The following is a 17,584-nucleotide window of genomic DNA, read 5'->3' as shown; positions in this document are numbered from 1 at the left end:
CATCAATAGATGATATTTTGCCTGACTTGACAGGTGCAACCGTATTTTCCAAATTTGACGCGAGAACCGGTTATTGGTCTGTTAAACTGAACAAGAAATCATCATTTCTGACAGTTTTCAATACTCCATTTGACAGATATAGGTATCTGAGACTTCCCTATGGTATAAATTGTGCTCAAGACGTCTTCGTCCAGAAAATGGAGTCTTGTCTTGAAGGTTTGAATGGCGTCAAGGTCATTGTTGACGATATTGTTTGTTATGGCAAAGACAAACAAGAACATGACAGAAACTTGGACAAACTTATGGAAAGATGTCAACAAAAAGGTCTCAAACTCAATGCTGACAAAACCGAGATTGGTAAGTCAGAAATACCTTTCTTTGGACATTTACTGACGTCAGACGGACCGAAAATTGATCCTACAAAGGTAAGAGCTGTCCAGGAAATGCCGTCTCCTAAGTCAAAGTCTGAGCTAGAGACTATATTAGGAATGGTGAATTATCTGCAACGATTTGCACCAAATCTTGCAGAAATGACTAGTCTGTTACGACAGTTGCTGAAGAAAGACAGTATTTTCCGGTGGGACCCGGAACATGAAATTGCCTTGAACAAAATAAAAAGGGTAATAACTCAAAACCCAGGACAGGTACTCTCGTACTTTGTTCCAAATATTGAAGTTGTGCTGCAAGTAGACGCATCACAAAATGGACTTGGTTGTGTTTTGCTTCAAAACGACAAACCAGTTTTCTTTGCTTCGAAAGCATTGACGTCTGCAGAAAGAAACTATGCCCAGATTACAAAAGAGCTCTATGCTGTATTGTATGGCATGACCAAGTTTCATCAAATGACATATGGACGACATGTTGTAGTCCAAAGTGATCACGAGCCACTTGTGAGTATAACACGCAAAAGTTTGCATGTTGCTCCGCAAAGATTGCAAAAGATGATTTTGCAATTACAGAAATATGATTATGAAATTGTTCATGTACCTGGAAAGGACATTCCAGTAGCTGATACACTAAGTCGCAACTATTTGCAAGATGAACAGATTGATGTATGTAAAGACATAGATGTTCATGTACATTCTGTCATGAAAAATATTGCTATGAGTGATCAGAAAAATGACCCTGATCAAAAGCAAAATTGAGACTGATCAAGAGATGCAGACTCTGAAACACACAATATTAACAGATTGGCCTGATAAGAGACAGAACTGTCCAAATAGTATTTCACAATATTGGAATTTCAGAGACGAACTAACACACATTGACGATTTTTTGTTAAAAGGAAACAATGTCATAATTCCCAAAGATCTGAGACATATGATGCTGGACAAAGTTCATGATTCACACTTAGGCATAGAGAAATGTACTCAGCGTGCAAGAAGTGTAATGTTTTGGCCCAATATGACCAAAGACATAAAGAACAAAGTACTCAATTGTCCCATATGTCTTGAACACAGAAACTCCAATGTCAAGGAACCAATGATTCCTAATCAGATTCCCAGCAGGCCATGGGGAGTTGTGGCTACTGATATTTTTCACTGGAATGACAGTAACTACATTGTTGTAGTTGATCTGTATAGCAGATATTTTGAATGCGGGTTACTCAGAAATATGAGAACTGACACGGTTATTCACAAATTGAAGGGCTATTTTGCTACACATGGAATACCCTCAAAAGTCATTAGTGACAATGCAGGACAATATTGTAGTCAGGAATTTGACAAATTTGCTAGAGAATGGGATTTTGAACATGTTACGTCATCACCGTTACACTCACAAGGCAACGGTGTTGCTGAAAGATGTATTCAAACAATCAAAAAGATTTTCACAAAATCTCTACAAGATAACAAAGATCCGTATCTTGCAGTTCTCGAATACAGAAATGCACCGCTTTCATGTGGCAAATCACCAGTACAATTACTAATGAGTAGGGAGACTAGGTCTATTTTGCCAGTAACACGCAAACACCTTGAACCGAAAGTTCAAAATAGGCAAGAAATCAAAAGCAAAATGTCAAAATCCAAAATCAAATCAAAGACATGGTTTGATAAATCTGCCAAGCCACTCACACAATTGTCACAAGGAGAAACAATTAGAATCAAACAAGGTAAACGCTGGAAACAGGCAATTGTTATGAAACAAGTGCATGACAGATCATACATTGTTGAAAATAATGATGGTGGTGTCTATAGACGAAACAGAAGTCATTTGTTGAAGACAAATGAAAAAACATTTCAAATCATAGATACACATCCATGCAATGGCAACGACATTCGTCTAACTGATCAATCACAACATGACAGTGACAGAAACATACAAAATCAATCAGAGCGAAACTTTTCTCATGATAACACTCAGTCGCAACAACAACAACCATCAGCACCAACTGATGTTGCTGGCAATACTGATCAAAATTCTAACATGTACGTCACTAGATCAGGAAGACAGGTCAAAGTACCTCAAAGGTTGGATCTTTGAACTGATTTATGATGTGTTTTGTGTTATGTTGTATATATATATTTGTGATGCTTCAATATATTTCAAATGTAAAAACTTTTCTACAATATTCTGTGCTGTGAAGGAAATTCATAATCGACTATATCCTGTAACCGTGTGAAAGTGATATTTGGACAATATTTCTAAAATGTTAATTGGATATATCAACAGCTATCTGCGGTATGAAAACAATACACTTTCAGATGACATTTCGGGGAGGATTCAAGTGTCCTTATCTGAACTGTTAACATTTAGTTAGAAGAAATTCTCATTAATTTCCAGATACACTCTGCTGGAACAATTAATCTGTCAAGAAGATTTTCTGCTCAGCTGAAAATAATGATAACGCTAGGGTGTTGACCAAATTACTTTAGATTAAATGTGTTCTTCATAAATTTACTAATTCTTTTTAAAAGAAGAGAGATGTTGCATTCTTAATCTTAATGTATCTAAGGGACACAATTCTTTATATACTACAGCATATTTCTCTTTTGTAGTTATTCATACTGAATACGTTTCATATATAGCTATGCCTGTAGTATTGTATTTCACTTGATGCTTGGGTATGAATGAATAAACATGTAACTCCATTTGAGATCTTATGAATCTAACCCATTCCACAGGTTGTTGTAAGAACTAAACCAACAACGCAACAGAGAGCAGTTACGGATGAGTAGTAGAATTCTGGGGGGAGGAATCATACCTTTTAAGAGGAGAGCATACCTTTTGGGAGGAGAGCATACCTTTTGGGATAGGGGAAGTAGCTGCGTGTGAAAATTTGATTTAAAGCGAAAAGAGTTGCAACCGTTGTATAGTTTGTTACCCCTCCTCGCATTAACATGATCCAAGCGAAACAAACAACTCGCGTATAATCAGAAATCTACGTTAAGGCGGGGTGAGCTATATTAGCATTTTAGTCAACAATCGTCAACGTTTTTTATAGAAGAGTCGTCCTATAAAAGAAGAGCATTCGTTGTAACACTGTGTCAATGTTTCTAAGTTCATGATGGATACTGTTGAAAAGGATGACATTTTACGGAACTATTAGTGGCTCAGTAATCAAGATGTCTACGCACTTCAAATACCGAGAAGACATCAATTCAAGACCACGGGTGAGTACAGTGTGACAGTGACCCAAATGACAGAATTACTTAGGCCTGGTGACCTGAGAACTGAATTAAGTAAGGGTGGCGTGATATAAGATAATATGACACGTAGACATTTATTACGAATTTGCTTTACAAAACCAGATAGGTGTGGAAATGGAAATGGATTTTATCAGTTGTTTTGATATGAAATACAATATGTATACTATTGGCAATAGCTGTCGTCTGTTCAGCCGGGAGAACCATCTGTATATACATTTTGGAGAGAGGCTCATGTCTTTTTCGAGAGACATTGCTTTTCAATTTACTCCTCATCTTATATTTTCGTGTATCCAATAGATCCATTTTTTTCTACTAATGTACGACTTGACTACTTGTCATCCAAACACTCACTGAGGTTGAAAACTTCATGACACTTAATTTTATAGTAGCATCATTAACCGCGCGGGTTTGTACCAAGTCTTTTCTTCAAATGCAACAAAAATGTTTTCCGATCCTGAAACGTTTGCTAGCTGCATATACATGTGTAGGAATAATACGTGCATGTATGTCATACTCGTAAATGGTGCAACAGATTCCTCCAGGAAAAGAAAAAGTACCTACATTTGACGCACGAATATAGACGAAATTCGTTCTCGTTTCGTTCCATTATAAATACAGATATGTCAACGGTATGTCACCGGACACTGACCTTTATTCGACACAAGTATATTTGTTAAAGGAATGCGCACAATGCAACCCTCACGTTTCTCAAATGCTTGGAAAACACTACTAGAAACACATTAAAGCCTCCTCGTCACTCCTCCCTGCCTCCTGTGTCCTCGTCAATCCCTCCTGTCTCCTGTTGTATTTGAGGTACATACGCATTGATAGGGTGGAAGAAGACTCTGAAAAAGAACAAGAACCTATAAGTAAAAGGACAAGAGCTAAAACTGCAAAGTGATTTGCTTATTAAGTACTGTCACAGATTTTCTCTGCTCGAAAAGGGATATCACTCAGTAGGAAATTGTCAATTCAAATCAAACGGGCGATACTTTTTCCCGGTCCCGGTCTCATCCGGTCCCGGTCTCCTCCGGTCTCTGTTTTCAAAATTGTATTGTAGCTATCGGGCGTGATTGAGAAGGTGTGAATGACAGCGGGGGGTTAATAGGATTACAAAAGATTACAGTTGATTAAAACATTGGATATTTGATGATAATTATTTCACCATTTATTTCATATTTTATATCAATAAAACAAATAATAAATAAAGGCAAAGATAAAGACATAATATATGAACATGTACTAAAATTAATGTAATGAATAACAAACACATTGTGTTTTTAGCCTTATTTAATGCAGTTATAAGTATACTTTTGATAATAGTAATACAAATAGAAATGCATGAATACATGTAAATCAAATTTGTAAGTTAACTCAGTACTTAAGGAATTCTAACATTTTTGTTTTGTTTAACTATTGATTTTGTTACAGGAGATGCACTGCCACGACCAGTTCCTGCATGTTCTATTTTCGCAAATAACTATCGACGAATTCTGGCATTTCACATTAAAAAAATGTTTTTATTTTGAAAGTCTTAGGGATCGCGACTTTTCATTTTCTTTATGAAACGGATTTTTTTATTTTCTCGACAGCCGAATTGATTTTCCCTCATTTCACTTACAACGAAACTGACATTTGTATTTACACAGCCTTTTAAAACAAAATTCTACAGCATTCGCAATTGCAAAAACACAACAGGCATGTCCATTTGGTTGTTGAAAACAGGCGCGTAGGAAGGAAATTGACATTGGGACCGCGGAAGGGGTGGGCTGGGGAGGAGTGTCCCCTCCTGTCGATATTTTATTTCAATTTTAAGCATTGAAGGACTCGATTTCCAGTTAGTTCAGGTTTTATTTTCGCGTTTTTATCTAAACCCTTTTTCGGTTGCGAGTTGAATGCTCAGTTCAGCTCAGTGTTTTTTAGTGCCAAAAGATTTCTTTGGAAATTTAAAACTTTTAGGCAGATTTGTGACGAGTTTGAAATAATACATATTGCTGGCTATTTTAACGATCATGGCGACTTTAAATAAAGATTCTTGTATCTTGTAAGTTATATTTCATTTGTTAAATAGCCTTCCGAATATTTCTGTAGTTTATTAATTATTATTATACTTATTATATTTTGTCAAGGAACTCTTCATAACAGGTTTATGACAATACACAATAATGTCATACCATGAAAGGTGTAAATGCATTATACAACGCGTGTCAGAGATTAGCGCATGTCCCTCGTTAAGGACATGATAGACGGATTAGGCAGTTGTATTACACACGCACGGCTTCTGTTCGGTTCATACCTTAAAAATATGGTTGTTTATTATAAAGGCAATTTTATAGAATAAATGATTGTTATGCAAAGGCTCTAATAAAGTTTAGAAATAATACGATAATAACATATAACCAAATTCAAAAATATTCAGCGTCAGATTTCTTAAACAAGTTAGAGATTTATTGCAAACTTCAAGTTGACAAATAAAATATATTCTGCTAAAGTTGTGTAATAATGACAAAGGTATTCGAATTTATTCAATGTTAGCGAATAGCACAAACATAATAAACGAAAAATGGAGACGTAATGTGTTCTTACTTTAGAATGGTGCAACTTCAAATAAACAGTCTTTATCAAGTAGCTTTAATGTCACACGCATACTTACTATAATATGATGTTATAAAGAGAACCGTTCTCACTCATAGCTGGACTGCTTAAACAATATAATGTTTGTTTGTTTTTTAAACAGAGGAGGAAGAACAATAAACCAACTTTGACAAAACATAATTTAAAAGGTGCAACTCTCAGTTACTTCATATTCTAGCCGTCCTTAATCCTTTATTAAAAAAAACATGAGCATTTTTATTAGCATCGCATCTTTCTCTACACCTTTAACAAATTGCATAAATAGTTTAGACCTATAACAAATTGCATAAATTAAGACATAATCTTTATATATTTTATTCTATTATGTTACATATAAAAGCAAATAAGATTGTCAAATTAGTTTAACAAATATCGGCAACACAATTCGTTGCCTATGGCCATAAGTTATGAGCCGGGAATTATGAGACCGAATTTTACGAGAAGAGACCGGGATATAGTATCGCCCAAATCAAACGCCAATGTAACTATTGACTGCTTCTCTAGTCAGTTACCTGTCGTGATCGCTTATTTAGGTTTAAAAACTAAAATTATTAAATGATAAAAGAATACGAAAGGCTTGAAGCGATTTAAATCAATTTGATAGTACTTGCGTGAAAATGATAAGAAGAAATATAGGTAATACATCGCAAGATCTTGTAGTAAATGATTGTAAAACAGAGTGATCTACAAGTGGCTTAAACTTCGGATAAAACTATTTTTGTGCGCCAAAAGGAGTAATTAAGTGAACATACTACAACATTTAAAATACAATAAGTGACTAAAGAATTTATTCGACTGACCTCAATTTAACATTGCTTGTCTCGAAATAAAGCAAATATTTTCGGATAATTAAGTAATTATCTTAGCAATAATATAAGTGAAATCCGGAAACCTTAATTCGGATAGGAAAAAGAAAATCGTTAGAGGAAAACGAAGCAATGCCTTTTTGTATCTAGCATTTTTTTCCTGCGTCAAACGCGGGGAATAGATATAATAAGGCATTTTTCTAAAGTCTACGTAAACGGGGATAGTGTAAGCTCTGGTAAGTTATTAAACAAACATTGTATACACTTTACTAAACTTTCATATGTAAAACTTAATACAAGTATGGACAATGGGTATGCGAGAACGTGTTGTAAGCTATGCTTAATTATAAAGGCGCTTAAAAAGTAAGATTCCTCCCACCAGAAATACACTACAACAAAATTATACAATGTTGGTGTTCTAAAATTGTATACATATTGTATTTCATATCAAAACAACTGATAAAATCCATTTCCATTTCCACACCTATCTGGTCTTGTAAAGCAAGTTCGTAATTAATGTCTACGTGTCATATTATCTTATATCATGCCACCCTTACTTAATTCAGTTCTCAGGTCACCAGGCCTAAGTAATTCGGTCATTTGGGTCACTGTCACACTGTACTCACCCGCGGTCTTGAATTGATGTCTTCTCGGTATTTGAAGTGCGTAGACATCTTGATTACTGAGCCACTGTTTTATGTAAGATATCGTAAATATCCCGGGATATTGTTTATCAATCGCGCGAAATAGTTTTTGTTGATCGGCGTAGGCGGCAGGATTCTTTTGCTTGAAATAATAGTTCCGTAAAATGTCATCCTTTTCAACAGTACCCATCATGAACTTAGAAACACTGACACCGTGTTACAATGAATGCTCTTCTTTTATAGGACGACTCTTCTATAAAAAACGTTGACGATTGTTGACTAAAATGCTAAGATAGCTCACCCCGCATTAACATAGATTTCTAATTATACGCGAGTTGTTTCTCTTGGATCATGTTTATGCGAGGAGAGGTAAAAAACTATACAACGGTTGCAACTCTTTTCGCTTTAAATCAAATTTTCACACGCAGTCACTTCCCCTATCCCAAAAGGTATGCTCTCCTCTCAAAAGGTATGATTCCTCCCCCCCCCCCCCAGAATTCTACTACTCACCCGTAACGGCTCTCGACAAAAGTATGGCCCCCCATCTTCATATGACACACTAAGCCGAGAACCCATAGTTCACAGGTGTGTGTTCTATAAAATAAACTGATTTTCATGCAGAAGCAATTCACACCCAACCCTTATTATAAGAAATATGTTTAATGGGAACGTTAAACTCATTAAAGGACAAAATTTAAAATCCAAATGTCATTAGTATCTTGTTCAATACATTTTTATATAAAACGAAATCCTTACTGGAACGAGTTTACAATGGTTCAACAGTTCATCGGTCGGTCTCAGATTCCAGTGTGGCGGAGCGTCGGGGACAAACCCTGATGTTGCTGCTCCTGCAGGCCTCTGTATTATTGGTCTGGCATGGACAAACAATATAGTTTATACTGTATACAGTATACCATAAGTTTGAAGAGTTTAACATATAGGAATGATACATATACTGTGTTGTTTTGATGATTGTTTATGATAGAAACAAAATCTAATCGAAAAGGTCAAGATCAGGCACTATCAATATAGTTTTTTAATAGGTGATAACATTAATTATATTGGGAAATTGGACAAAACAGACTTACTGTTTCTTGCGTCTTTCTAACTCATCTTTTGATACGAACTTTGGTCGTCTTGATACTTCTCGCTCGGTCGTATAGAAAAGGTTACGCTGCACCATTTTTGCAAAGTCTAGTATATACTCATGGCCTTGAGTACTTAACTTAAGCTGGCCATCGGGGTTTGAGATGTACGCTTGTTCTAGGTCCTGGCTCGAGATTGTGGAACGGTATCCATCTGCATCCTGAAAATTCAAAAAACAAATGAATGCCTCTCGGTGAATTCGTATGTTTTTATCACTACTGTAAGTCCTTTTTCATATTTTCACTGATTTGATATATATTGGTTTCTGTTTTGGATTTTAAAATTAATTTCAGCTCGCCAAGGTTGATTCTTTTAAATGGTGTCACAGAAATTATTTATGTGACATCATTTGAAAAGCAATGAACCTGAGGACTCATAATTCTTGAAACCTTGGAGCTTTCCCAGACTTTCGATACTTTGAAATACCGGGAGGGAACTATTTTGTTCTGCAAATGCATCGTATTTATATTTCAGTATATGATAAATACTCACCACAGTGTATCATTAAAATATAAATGAACTATATAGAAGCTGGGTACTTAATAAGAACCGACCGAAATGGACGGTTCAAATGGCTTTTGGGCCGGTTCAAATTTGACAAAAAAAGATTAGTCATCACCTTTCGCTATTAGGGGTACATTTTTGCTGATTATAGTATCCTTTCGCATCTTAATAATTTATCTTATTTATCTTATCTTAATATGCACCGACGGACTGGTTTAATTTATCTAATAATATTTTGATATTGATCTCTAAATTTGACGCTCTCTGTGCCCTCAGTCTGAATCGGCTTGAATTAAATCTAAGAAGTATAAATAAAACACGTTTTGACGTCGAAAAAAGTAAACTGATGCTCGCGCGAAAGTTATAAATGTTCACGGAAAAAATCCTCTAGGGCCGTATTCATAAAGCATGTTAGTGAAAATTGTCAACATAGTAAAAATGAGTTTTTTTCTAAGCTGATATTAAAGAAAACAAAAATGTTTTCACACTACAAATATGAAAATAAGCAAGAAAAAAGTACAAATGATTAAGGCAAATGAAAATAAAATGTATTTAAACTATTCGTTCTTAAAAAAAAACGAAAGTAAAAAAAGCATTATGGAAACGGCCCCTGGTCCTATGTCATAACCCACAGCAGTTCTAAAAAAATGTCCCAATTCCCTTGAATGGCCACCATAAATATTGTATGCATTGAAATAATGTCATAGTATTATGTTTTTCCTGAATTTTTCCAATTACGCCAATCAAATTGTTATTATGTAATTTCAAAATTTCTTTCACTCGTGTAACAGAAAATTATACTTTCACTTGTAGCTGTGCCACGTGCAGACAAGACTGAACGAATAACTTTCTGTGATCACACAGTGGATTTTTTTTTTGAGATCTGACAACAAAATTAAACAAGTATTTACTATGTTAAAATACAAGGGTGTAGTAAACAGTTCAAGCAAAACACAATAATCTTAATCAGAAATTAATTTTCAAAATTTTCTAAAACTCCTGAGGAGTGTACATGTCGAATTTAAGGAGCCAACAATGTGTTTACTGTAACAATTTTATGCTACCAATATTTTATATACAAGACAGTTCACAACATTATTTACACATTTTAAGTCTGTGCAAGTTTCAGCAAATTTAAGAGATTAATTTCGAATTAGGACTTTTCAAATCAGATTTATCACATGTCGTGAGAGCTCATTTTTCTAGTAAAGGACTCAATGACCCTAACTTTTGACCTTATGACCCCCAAATCAGTAAGAGTCATATCTTATGGCCATGACTTATTAATATGCACGCATATGTTATTGATCGGAAACGAAAGTATGACGCCGTGAACGATGGTGACACCCGACAAAGTAAGCCTGCCATGCTTTTCAGGCAAAGCAATTAAAAATGGCTCTTGAGCAGGAGCTACAAACATAAGACAAAGTTTGAGTAAAGGACAGGGTGCTGTAGAAGAGGGACCGGGTGTTAAGAGGGCACATTGTATTGGGCTGTGAAAACTTGAACATTAAGAATTTGACAGAAAATATTAGGAGTTGTGTTTAAATGAAGTTATATATTTAGTTTCAACTGCATAAAATATAATAACTGTATGCATTTATTATCATAGTTTAAATCAAAACAAAATAAATATTTAATTATCTTAAGCAATTATTTCTACAAAGGCAGAAAGGTTCACATGCTGAATTAAGGGCAGAAGTGTGCTACCAAAAAAGGACAGACAGCAGCACCCTTCCATAACTCTTATACTTAAACGCTATAAAACATGAAACATAAAGGTTTACTATGACACTTACGTCACCATATTTATTCCAATCCCCATTCCCTCCCATCCAAAACCACTGCCAGCTTGTTGCAAGGGGGTGCGAATCCAAAATTGCGGACGTCTCTGTTGACAACCGATGGAATGTCAGGTGCTTGCCTCCACCCTCTGCTTTCATGGTCTTGAACTTCAGTTGCACCGACATATCTCTGTGGTAGAGAACAATAAACATCAGATAGAGTAGTATTAAGTTTAGAATTTCGGAAACCAAATTTGTCACATGTCTGGAACGCCCATCACATTTTTTCTTTTTCTAAACGTCACAATTACCATCATCTGACCAAAATATTTATACAAGACATGCTATGACCACGACCTAGTGCATACCAAGTTTAAACATTCTATAACACAGACTATGACGCTGTTGACGATAATAACACTGTCTAGTGTTGTTGCAAACATATTTAATAAGTGATTTGTAGATTGTAGATTGATTATCAATGGTTTTCTCGAATTGTAGACTAATATGTGCTACTGTTGTTGTTTTTATATTTACGCAGTTATTTAGCAACTGTTGGCTTTTGTGTTTTTTTTTCTCATTCTAACAAGGGACATTTATCTACAATTTTTAAAGCCAGAGTGATGGCCCTTGCAACACATATGTGTACTATCTCTGGCAACATGTATAGCATGTTTCATTTAACTATCTTTAACAGTTTTTGAGTTATGACCAATGGTCTGCATTAATAATGCCAAAAACCCCACCAAGTCTATCACACTACTTAGACCTTTTATCTTAAAAAACAGAATAGCTTATAAAACGATCAGATAATTTCTTACTGCTACAGAAAAATATTCCATTAAATTTAAATAATGCCAGCTTTGCCAAACTAAATAGACCAACATACTCAATAAACAAACTGTATTCAACGTTGGCTGGATCGCTATAGTGCAGTTCCATACGCATGTTTTCCTGGGGTTCGACTGTTTTCCAGTTATCACTGTCATCAAACCGGTAGAACCACTGGTACAGTAGTTCACAGTGGTAATTAAAACACCTTTTAAAGTACGCGCATCGACCCTGTAAATCAAGAAATCAACGAAAACTCAACGTTAACTTGCAAGGCGCATGGAACTTGCTAGAATATATATAGATATGTTAACAGGGGTAAAGCCAATTTTGATGTTGCAAACCAGGGATCGTATTCATAAAGAATCACAGTGTATTGTTTTACTCGAAGTGATCATTTTTTCACCAGATTTATTTTCACCCTCTACTGCTCATTAAATTGATTTATTTGCAACCATTATCTAGACTATTTTCTTGCTTATTTTTATATTTTGTTGTACAAACATTGTTAATTTTCTTTCATTTCAACTTAAAAACGACAATTTTCCTAAATGAAACATTTAATCATAATTTCTTTTTGAACACAGCGCCATGAACAGGACCCAGTCAAAGGCCCTAACCCCCTTTTAACTTTTGTTTTGAAATATTTTTTATTACTCTTTCAACTAACGTACACAATGTGAGTGCCAATATAGCTGACTACCCCCTGAAACTTTATACATTTTCATGTCAATAACTTGAAAGTTTTTAAAGCAATGACCATTATAAAACTTTTGTACCACCAAACTAGGACAACAATACCACACTGTTTTTCTATCTCTTATTTACATACACTAGTCTGTTGTGTTTTTTTCAACAAGAATTAGCAAAGCCAGAGTTATGGGCTTCACCGCGCCGACACCAAAGCAATGACAATAACTCAGCTTAATTATTTAATAAAACATTGATGTTAACTTTAATTATTTCGTTCCAAAATTATACAAACTCATGAAACACTCACCTTCAAGTGGTAAATGCATATCTTCTTGTTAAGGATGTTGATTGCCGCAGTTTCTGATACCATATCTGATGTTGCCTGCCTCACTCTGGAGACAGAAAACAGTCTCAAAATTTCAAATGTTTGCCGTTATGACATTTTTCTGTATGCAACGTGGTATCAATGACAAAGAAAATAGGAAAGAACAAAAATATTCCCTGAAATAATAAAAAAATGAGAATAACACAAAGTCCTATTACCTGTAAAGAGGTGTCCTTTTCAAGTTCGAAAGTACAATCAGAATCCACCACTTATAAGGTCGAGTATTTACCCCGCCCATAAACCCATTTACGATACACAATATCCGTAAGACATACCCGGCAACAGGACTTGGGCGTGCCCATGAACCTTTATACAAAGCATAACACCCATTAGCCATACATGCGAACAGGACTAGTCACTTCGGCGTTCCCATAAACCCGTATGCAATACACAACACCCTTAAGCGCACCTGCCAACAGGACCAGGACTGGCGCGTGCCCATAAACCCGTAAACGTTAAACAACATCGCGTAGGCATACCTGCCAACAGGACTGGGGCTTGCATACACCTGTATGCGAAACACAATACCCCTTAGGCACACCTGCTAAAAGGGCTTAGGCGTACTCATAAACCCGTATGCGATACACAACACTCATAAAACATACCTGCCAACAGGACTGGGGCTAGCCCTCCTGGAATTGAATGGCACCACTGGACTTTGGGATCGCATGGTTCTAGCTGAAGTCGTCGAGTAGGCAGACCTTGTGGTTCGTTTGCCTGGAATGACTGCTTCTGCTTAAATTTAAGAACATGTACACTCCTACTATTGGATATATATATATATATATATATATATATATATATATATATATATATATATATATATATATATTTACTAGATCAGTGGCCATAATTAATACAGTTTTTATACTTCAGTCTATTGGTAATTTGATTTGACAGTCTAACCAAAACCACTAAGATTGTACTCACAAAATTAATTTCAATCTAAGTCGGTTATTGAATATGACCGCAGATATATGTATAATGTCCAATTTTTAAGTTATCTTAATTAGATCTTTCATGACAATGATGCGTCCAAAAGATATAACGATTTCGTTCATGCTTTTCGAAAACATATGGAGTTTTATCAGTGCAATAACAACAGTGAACATATCAGGAATGAAAATATCAATTTACAGAACTACTTTTGAAATTCATTGTAGTTACTTCCCTTTGATCAATACAGAACACTTCTTTTTGAACCAGAAAATGTTGGCAAATAAAATATCTAAAATTGAAAGAAATGTTACATTAGTTTAAACAATTATTTTTTTGGAAATTAAGAACTTACCGTTTATTAGAAACAGGAGCTGTCACAGTATGTGACGAATGCCACCGAATGTGACATTTACCTATGAACAATTCATTAGTACATGAAAAATTAATCTTGCCTTTACGTGTCAAATACATATGGCAAGTTATTTTAAATTGCCTCTGAACATAAAAAAATACCACCCATATTTGACAACCTACACTCTTATGACCTTATATTCAGCATTCCATTGTGAATGAACACTAAGTGTATCTTTCACCTTAGAGGTAGGGACATGGGTCTTGAAGGCGACACGTCGTCTTGGTATGTCAATAAACATTAAGTGTGACCTTGACCTTAGAGATACGGACCCGGGTCTTGCATGCGCCACATGGTCTTGGTATGTGGAACACATGTGGCAAGTTATTTTTAAATCTGTCAATACAGGGGAAAGTTACAGCCCAGACACGACAACCTAAACTCTATATCCTTATATGCAGCACTCCATTGTGAATAAACACTAAGTGTTACCTTGACCTTGGAGGTAGGAACACGGGTCTTGCACGCGACACGTCGTCTTGGTATGTGGAACACATGTGGCAAGTTATTTTAAAATCTGTCCATTCAAGGGAAAGTTACAGCCCGGACACGACAACCTATACTCTATTTGCTTATATGCAGCACTCCATTGTGAATAAACACTAAGTGTGACCTTGACCTTTGATGCAGGGATACGGGTCTTGCACGCGACACGTCTTGGGAAGTTGAACACATGTGGCAAGTTATTTTAAAATATGTCCATACAAGGGAAAGTTACAGCCCGGACACGAGTTATTGAGCCGGACACACGGTCGGACGGACGGACAGACGGACGGACGGTGCGATTTTAATATGCCCACCTTCGGGGACATAAAAATGGTTATTCCGTTTTTTAAACGTGTTCTTGATGTTGAAGCTGAATGTTTGAACATTTGCTTTTATACCAAACAAATTACAGACAAAAACAACTGTTCGAACATAAATAGAATGTTATATCATCGTTCAAATGTCTTTTGAACTGTTTGTCGTTGTAATACGTAATACGAATTTCCCGGAAAAATAACACAACAATTTACAGATTTACTGATACTTTTCTACCCCAACCACGCCTCAAAATTTGTCAACAGACAAGCGTGGTCTTCATCATTACCTGAAAATCGACCTGTCTTCAAACAAAACAGACTGGTTTCTGAAAGTAAGATGACTTAATATCCATGTATCATGAAACACATTCTAAAACTAAGATTTTTTTCGACCTTTCCAATTTTCATTCAATAAATGGCGGCAAAGTAATTTGGTAATGTATTCATGCCCCGCTTCAAATGAATGTGTTTTCGTTATTTTTTGGAACATAGATGCACTACTAAAACATCATAGATTACTGTCCATTAAATCTTTGCACGAAAAAACAAGCGAATAATCAACTATAAATTGGAAATCAGAGAAATTTTTCCCACAAACCGGAAATAGAAAATTGACAGGTACATCATCTGCTATTACATATATGGAATTTGCGTTATGGGCGTCCCACGGGTTAAGGCGTAAAAACACCCTTTTCAAAAAGGTGGTAATTAAGAAAATAAATTAAAATACTAATAAAACTCCGAAAATAAGCATAAAGAAAACAGAAAATATGTTTAATTTAGTGAGAGATCGTACTTCATTTCACTCGTGATCATAGAAAAAAAACACTATTTTTTCACACGATATATTTTTCTTTGACACTCGTGCGAACTTACACTGATATAAACAAACTTCTCAATATTGACTGCTTTGGTTTTTGACAACGTAAATTAATCAAGATATAATAATTTGCAATAGAAAAACAATTTCTCACCTCCGCCTTGTGCAGGAAACAAAGGGGGTCTTCTAGAAGTGGGCTCAACTCCACTGTCCTGTATAGTCATTCCTGACATCGGTCTTATCAGTTTCCCTTGAGGTGGCCTACCTCTGTTGAAAAATATATATATCTTAGCTAGACATATGGCTTGGGTGCAATTTTGTTTTTCTGTTAATTTATAGTATGTATATAAGCTTCCATACCGTAGATTTTCATGTAAGTGCAAACTAGAGCGCAACATGTCGCAAAATACACGTGTTCTATTTTAAGGGCTCCAAGTTTGATGATAAATGGCTGTACGTAAGCCCTATTTAGAGAGCCGATACAGTTAATTTAGTTTTTTTTTGCAAATTCAAGGGTCATAACTCTGACTAAGGCGTTGTAGCTGGTTATCGAACCTTATCGAGATATTGATATAATGCCCATACACACACTGACCAAATTTGATGTTGATTGGACACAGGCTTCAAAAGAAATTGAATGGACAAAACGCTTTTAAGGTGATTTCTTAAATTACAGGACGGAAACTCTCAAGTGACTCGAGCCATATGGTTTCTTTACGAACTTGTTCATGATGATATGCAAATACACATACATAATGATTATGAAACTTATTGGAGATATTATTTTGTAATGATTGATAAAAGGCTTCTTAATTAATTGGTCATACATTATAGACATAAATGGAAATGTGTTCATGGGACACGGATGCCCCCATATGCCGCGTTTGTCACAAAAGCAAGAGCAATTATTTTGTCCATTCTCCATAAATTTGCATCAAAATTAAGTCTTCCACAACTTTATAACATCAAAGACATTCATAAAAGATCTCATGAGTCTGTGACTAATAGTTTGAAGAAATGAGCGACACAAGTTCAACAAGAACCAAAATGACAATTGTTGCATATTCAAAGGCCATAACTCTGGTTTTACTAAGTGCAGCGGGAAACGAAACCCCAGGTGCACAACGTTATCACCCCATTCTTCAAAGGTTTCCTGACGCTAGGTAATATAGTAATGGAGTTTTGTGTGAAACACGTCCCAAAATGCTATTTATTTTAATAATTCAATGGCCATAGCTCTGGTTTTACTAAGTGCAGCGGTAAACATTCTATGACTCAATGAAATAGATTTGGAGTATTGAGCTATACAAGCTCTGACGGAATCACACACGCATGGACCCATGCACGCAGGCACGCAAGCACAAGGGCAAATCTATATGGCCCCCATTTATTTGTGGGCATAAAAAAATATATATTTTTATAATACTGTTCTTCACATTCATTTTATTTTAAAATAAAGTTCATTCAAACTACTCAAGTAAGGAAATGCATACGTAATTTGAAGTTTTAATTTAAAAATAATGAAGCCAAAATTCA

At 35.5% G+C, this 17,584-nt stretch overlaps 1 protein-coding gene across 8 annotated transcripts in view; it reads right to left on the bottom strand.

Moving 5' to 3' along the window:
* The window catches only part of LOC128202731 (uncharacterized), a 71,140-nt gene that overhangs the window by 38,056 nt on the left and 15,500 nt on the right, over positions 1-17,584 (bottom strand). For 5 of the 8 annotated variants that reach the window (XM_052903805.1, XM_052903807.1, XM_052903812.1 and 2 more), the window contains exons 12-19: positions 16,203-16,315; positions 15,516-15,554; positions 13,680-13,809; positions 12,997-13,081; positions 12,055-12,227; positions 11,181-11,355; positions 8,820-9,037; positions 8,488-8,602 (exon numbers count right to left, since the gene is read on the bottom strand). In XM_052903805.1, coding sequence (XP_052759765.1) covers positions 8,488-8,602; positions 8,820-9,037; positions 11,181-11,355; positions 12,055-12,227; positions 12,997-13,081; positions 13,680-13,809; positions 15,516-15,554; positions 16,203-16,315 — 1,048 coding nt within the window. The remainder of the gene's footprint in view (positions 1-8,487; positions 8,603-8,819; positions 9,038-11,180; positions 11,356-12,054; positions 12,228-12,996; positions 13,082-13,679; positions 13,810-15,515; positions 15,555-16,202; positions 16,316-17,584) is intronic. The other 3 variants (XM_052903808.1, XM_052903810.1, XM_052903811.1) reach the window with 3 other exon arrangements.

Source organism: Mya arenaria, chromosome 9 (genome assembly GCF_026914265.1).
Source record: "Mya arenaria isolate MELC-2E11 chromosome 9, ASM2691426v1".
NCBI classification, from domain to species: Eukaryota; Metazoa; Mollusca; class Bivalvia; order Myida; family Myidae; genus Mya; species Mya arenaria.
This window is presented reverse-complemented; position numbering and strand designations above follow the sequence as displayed.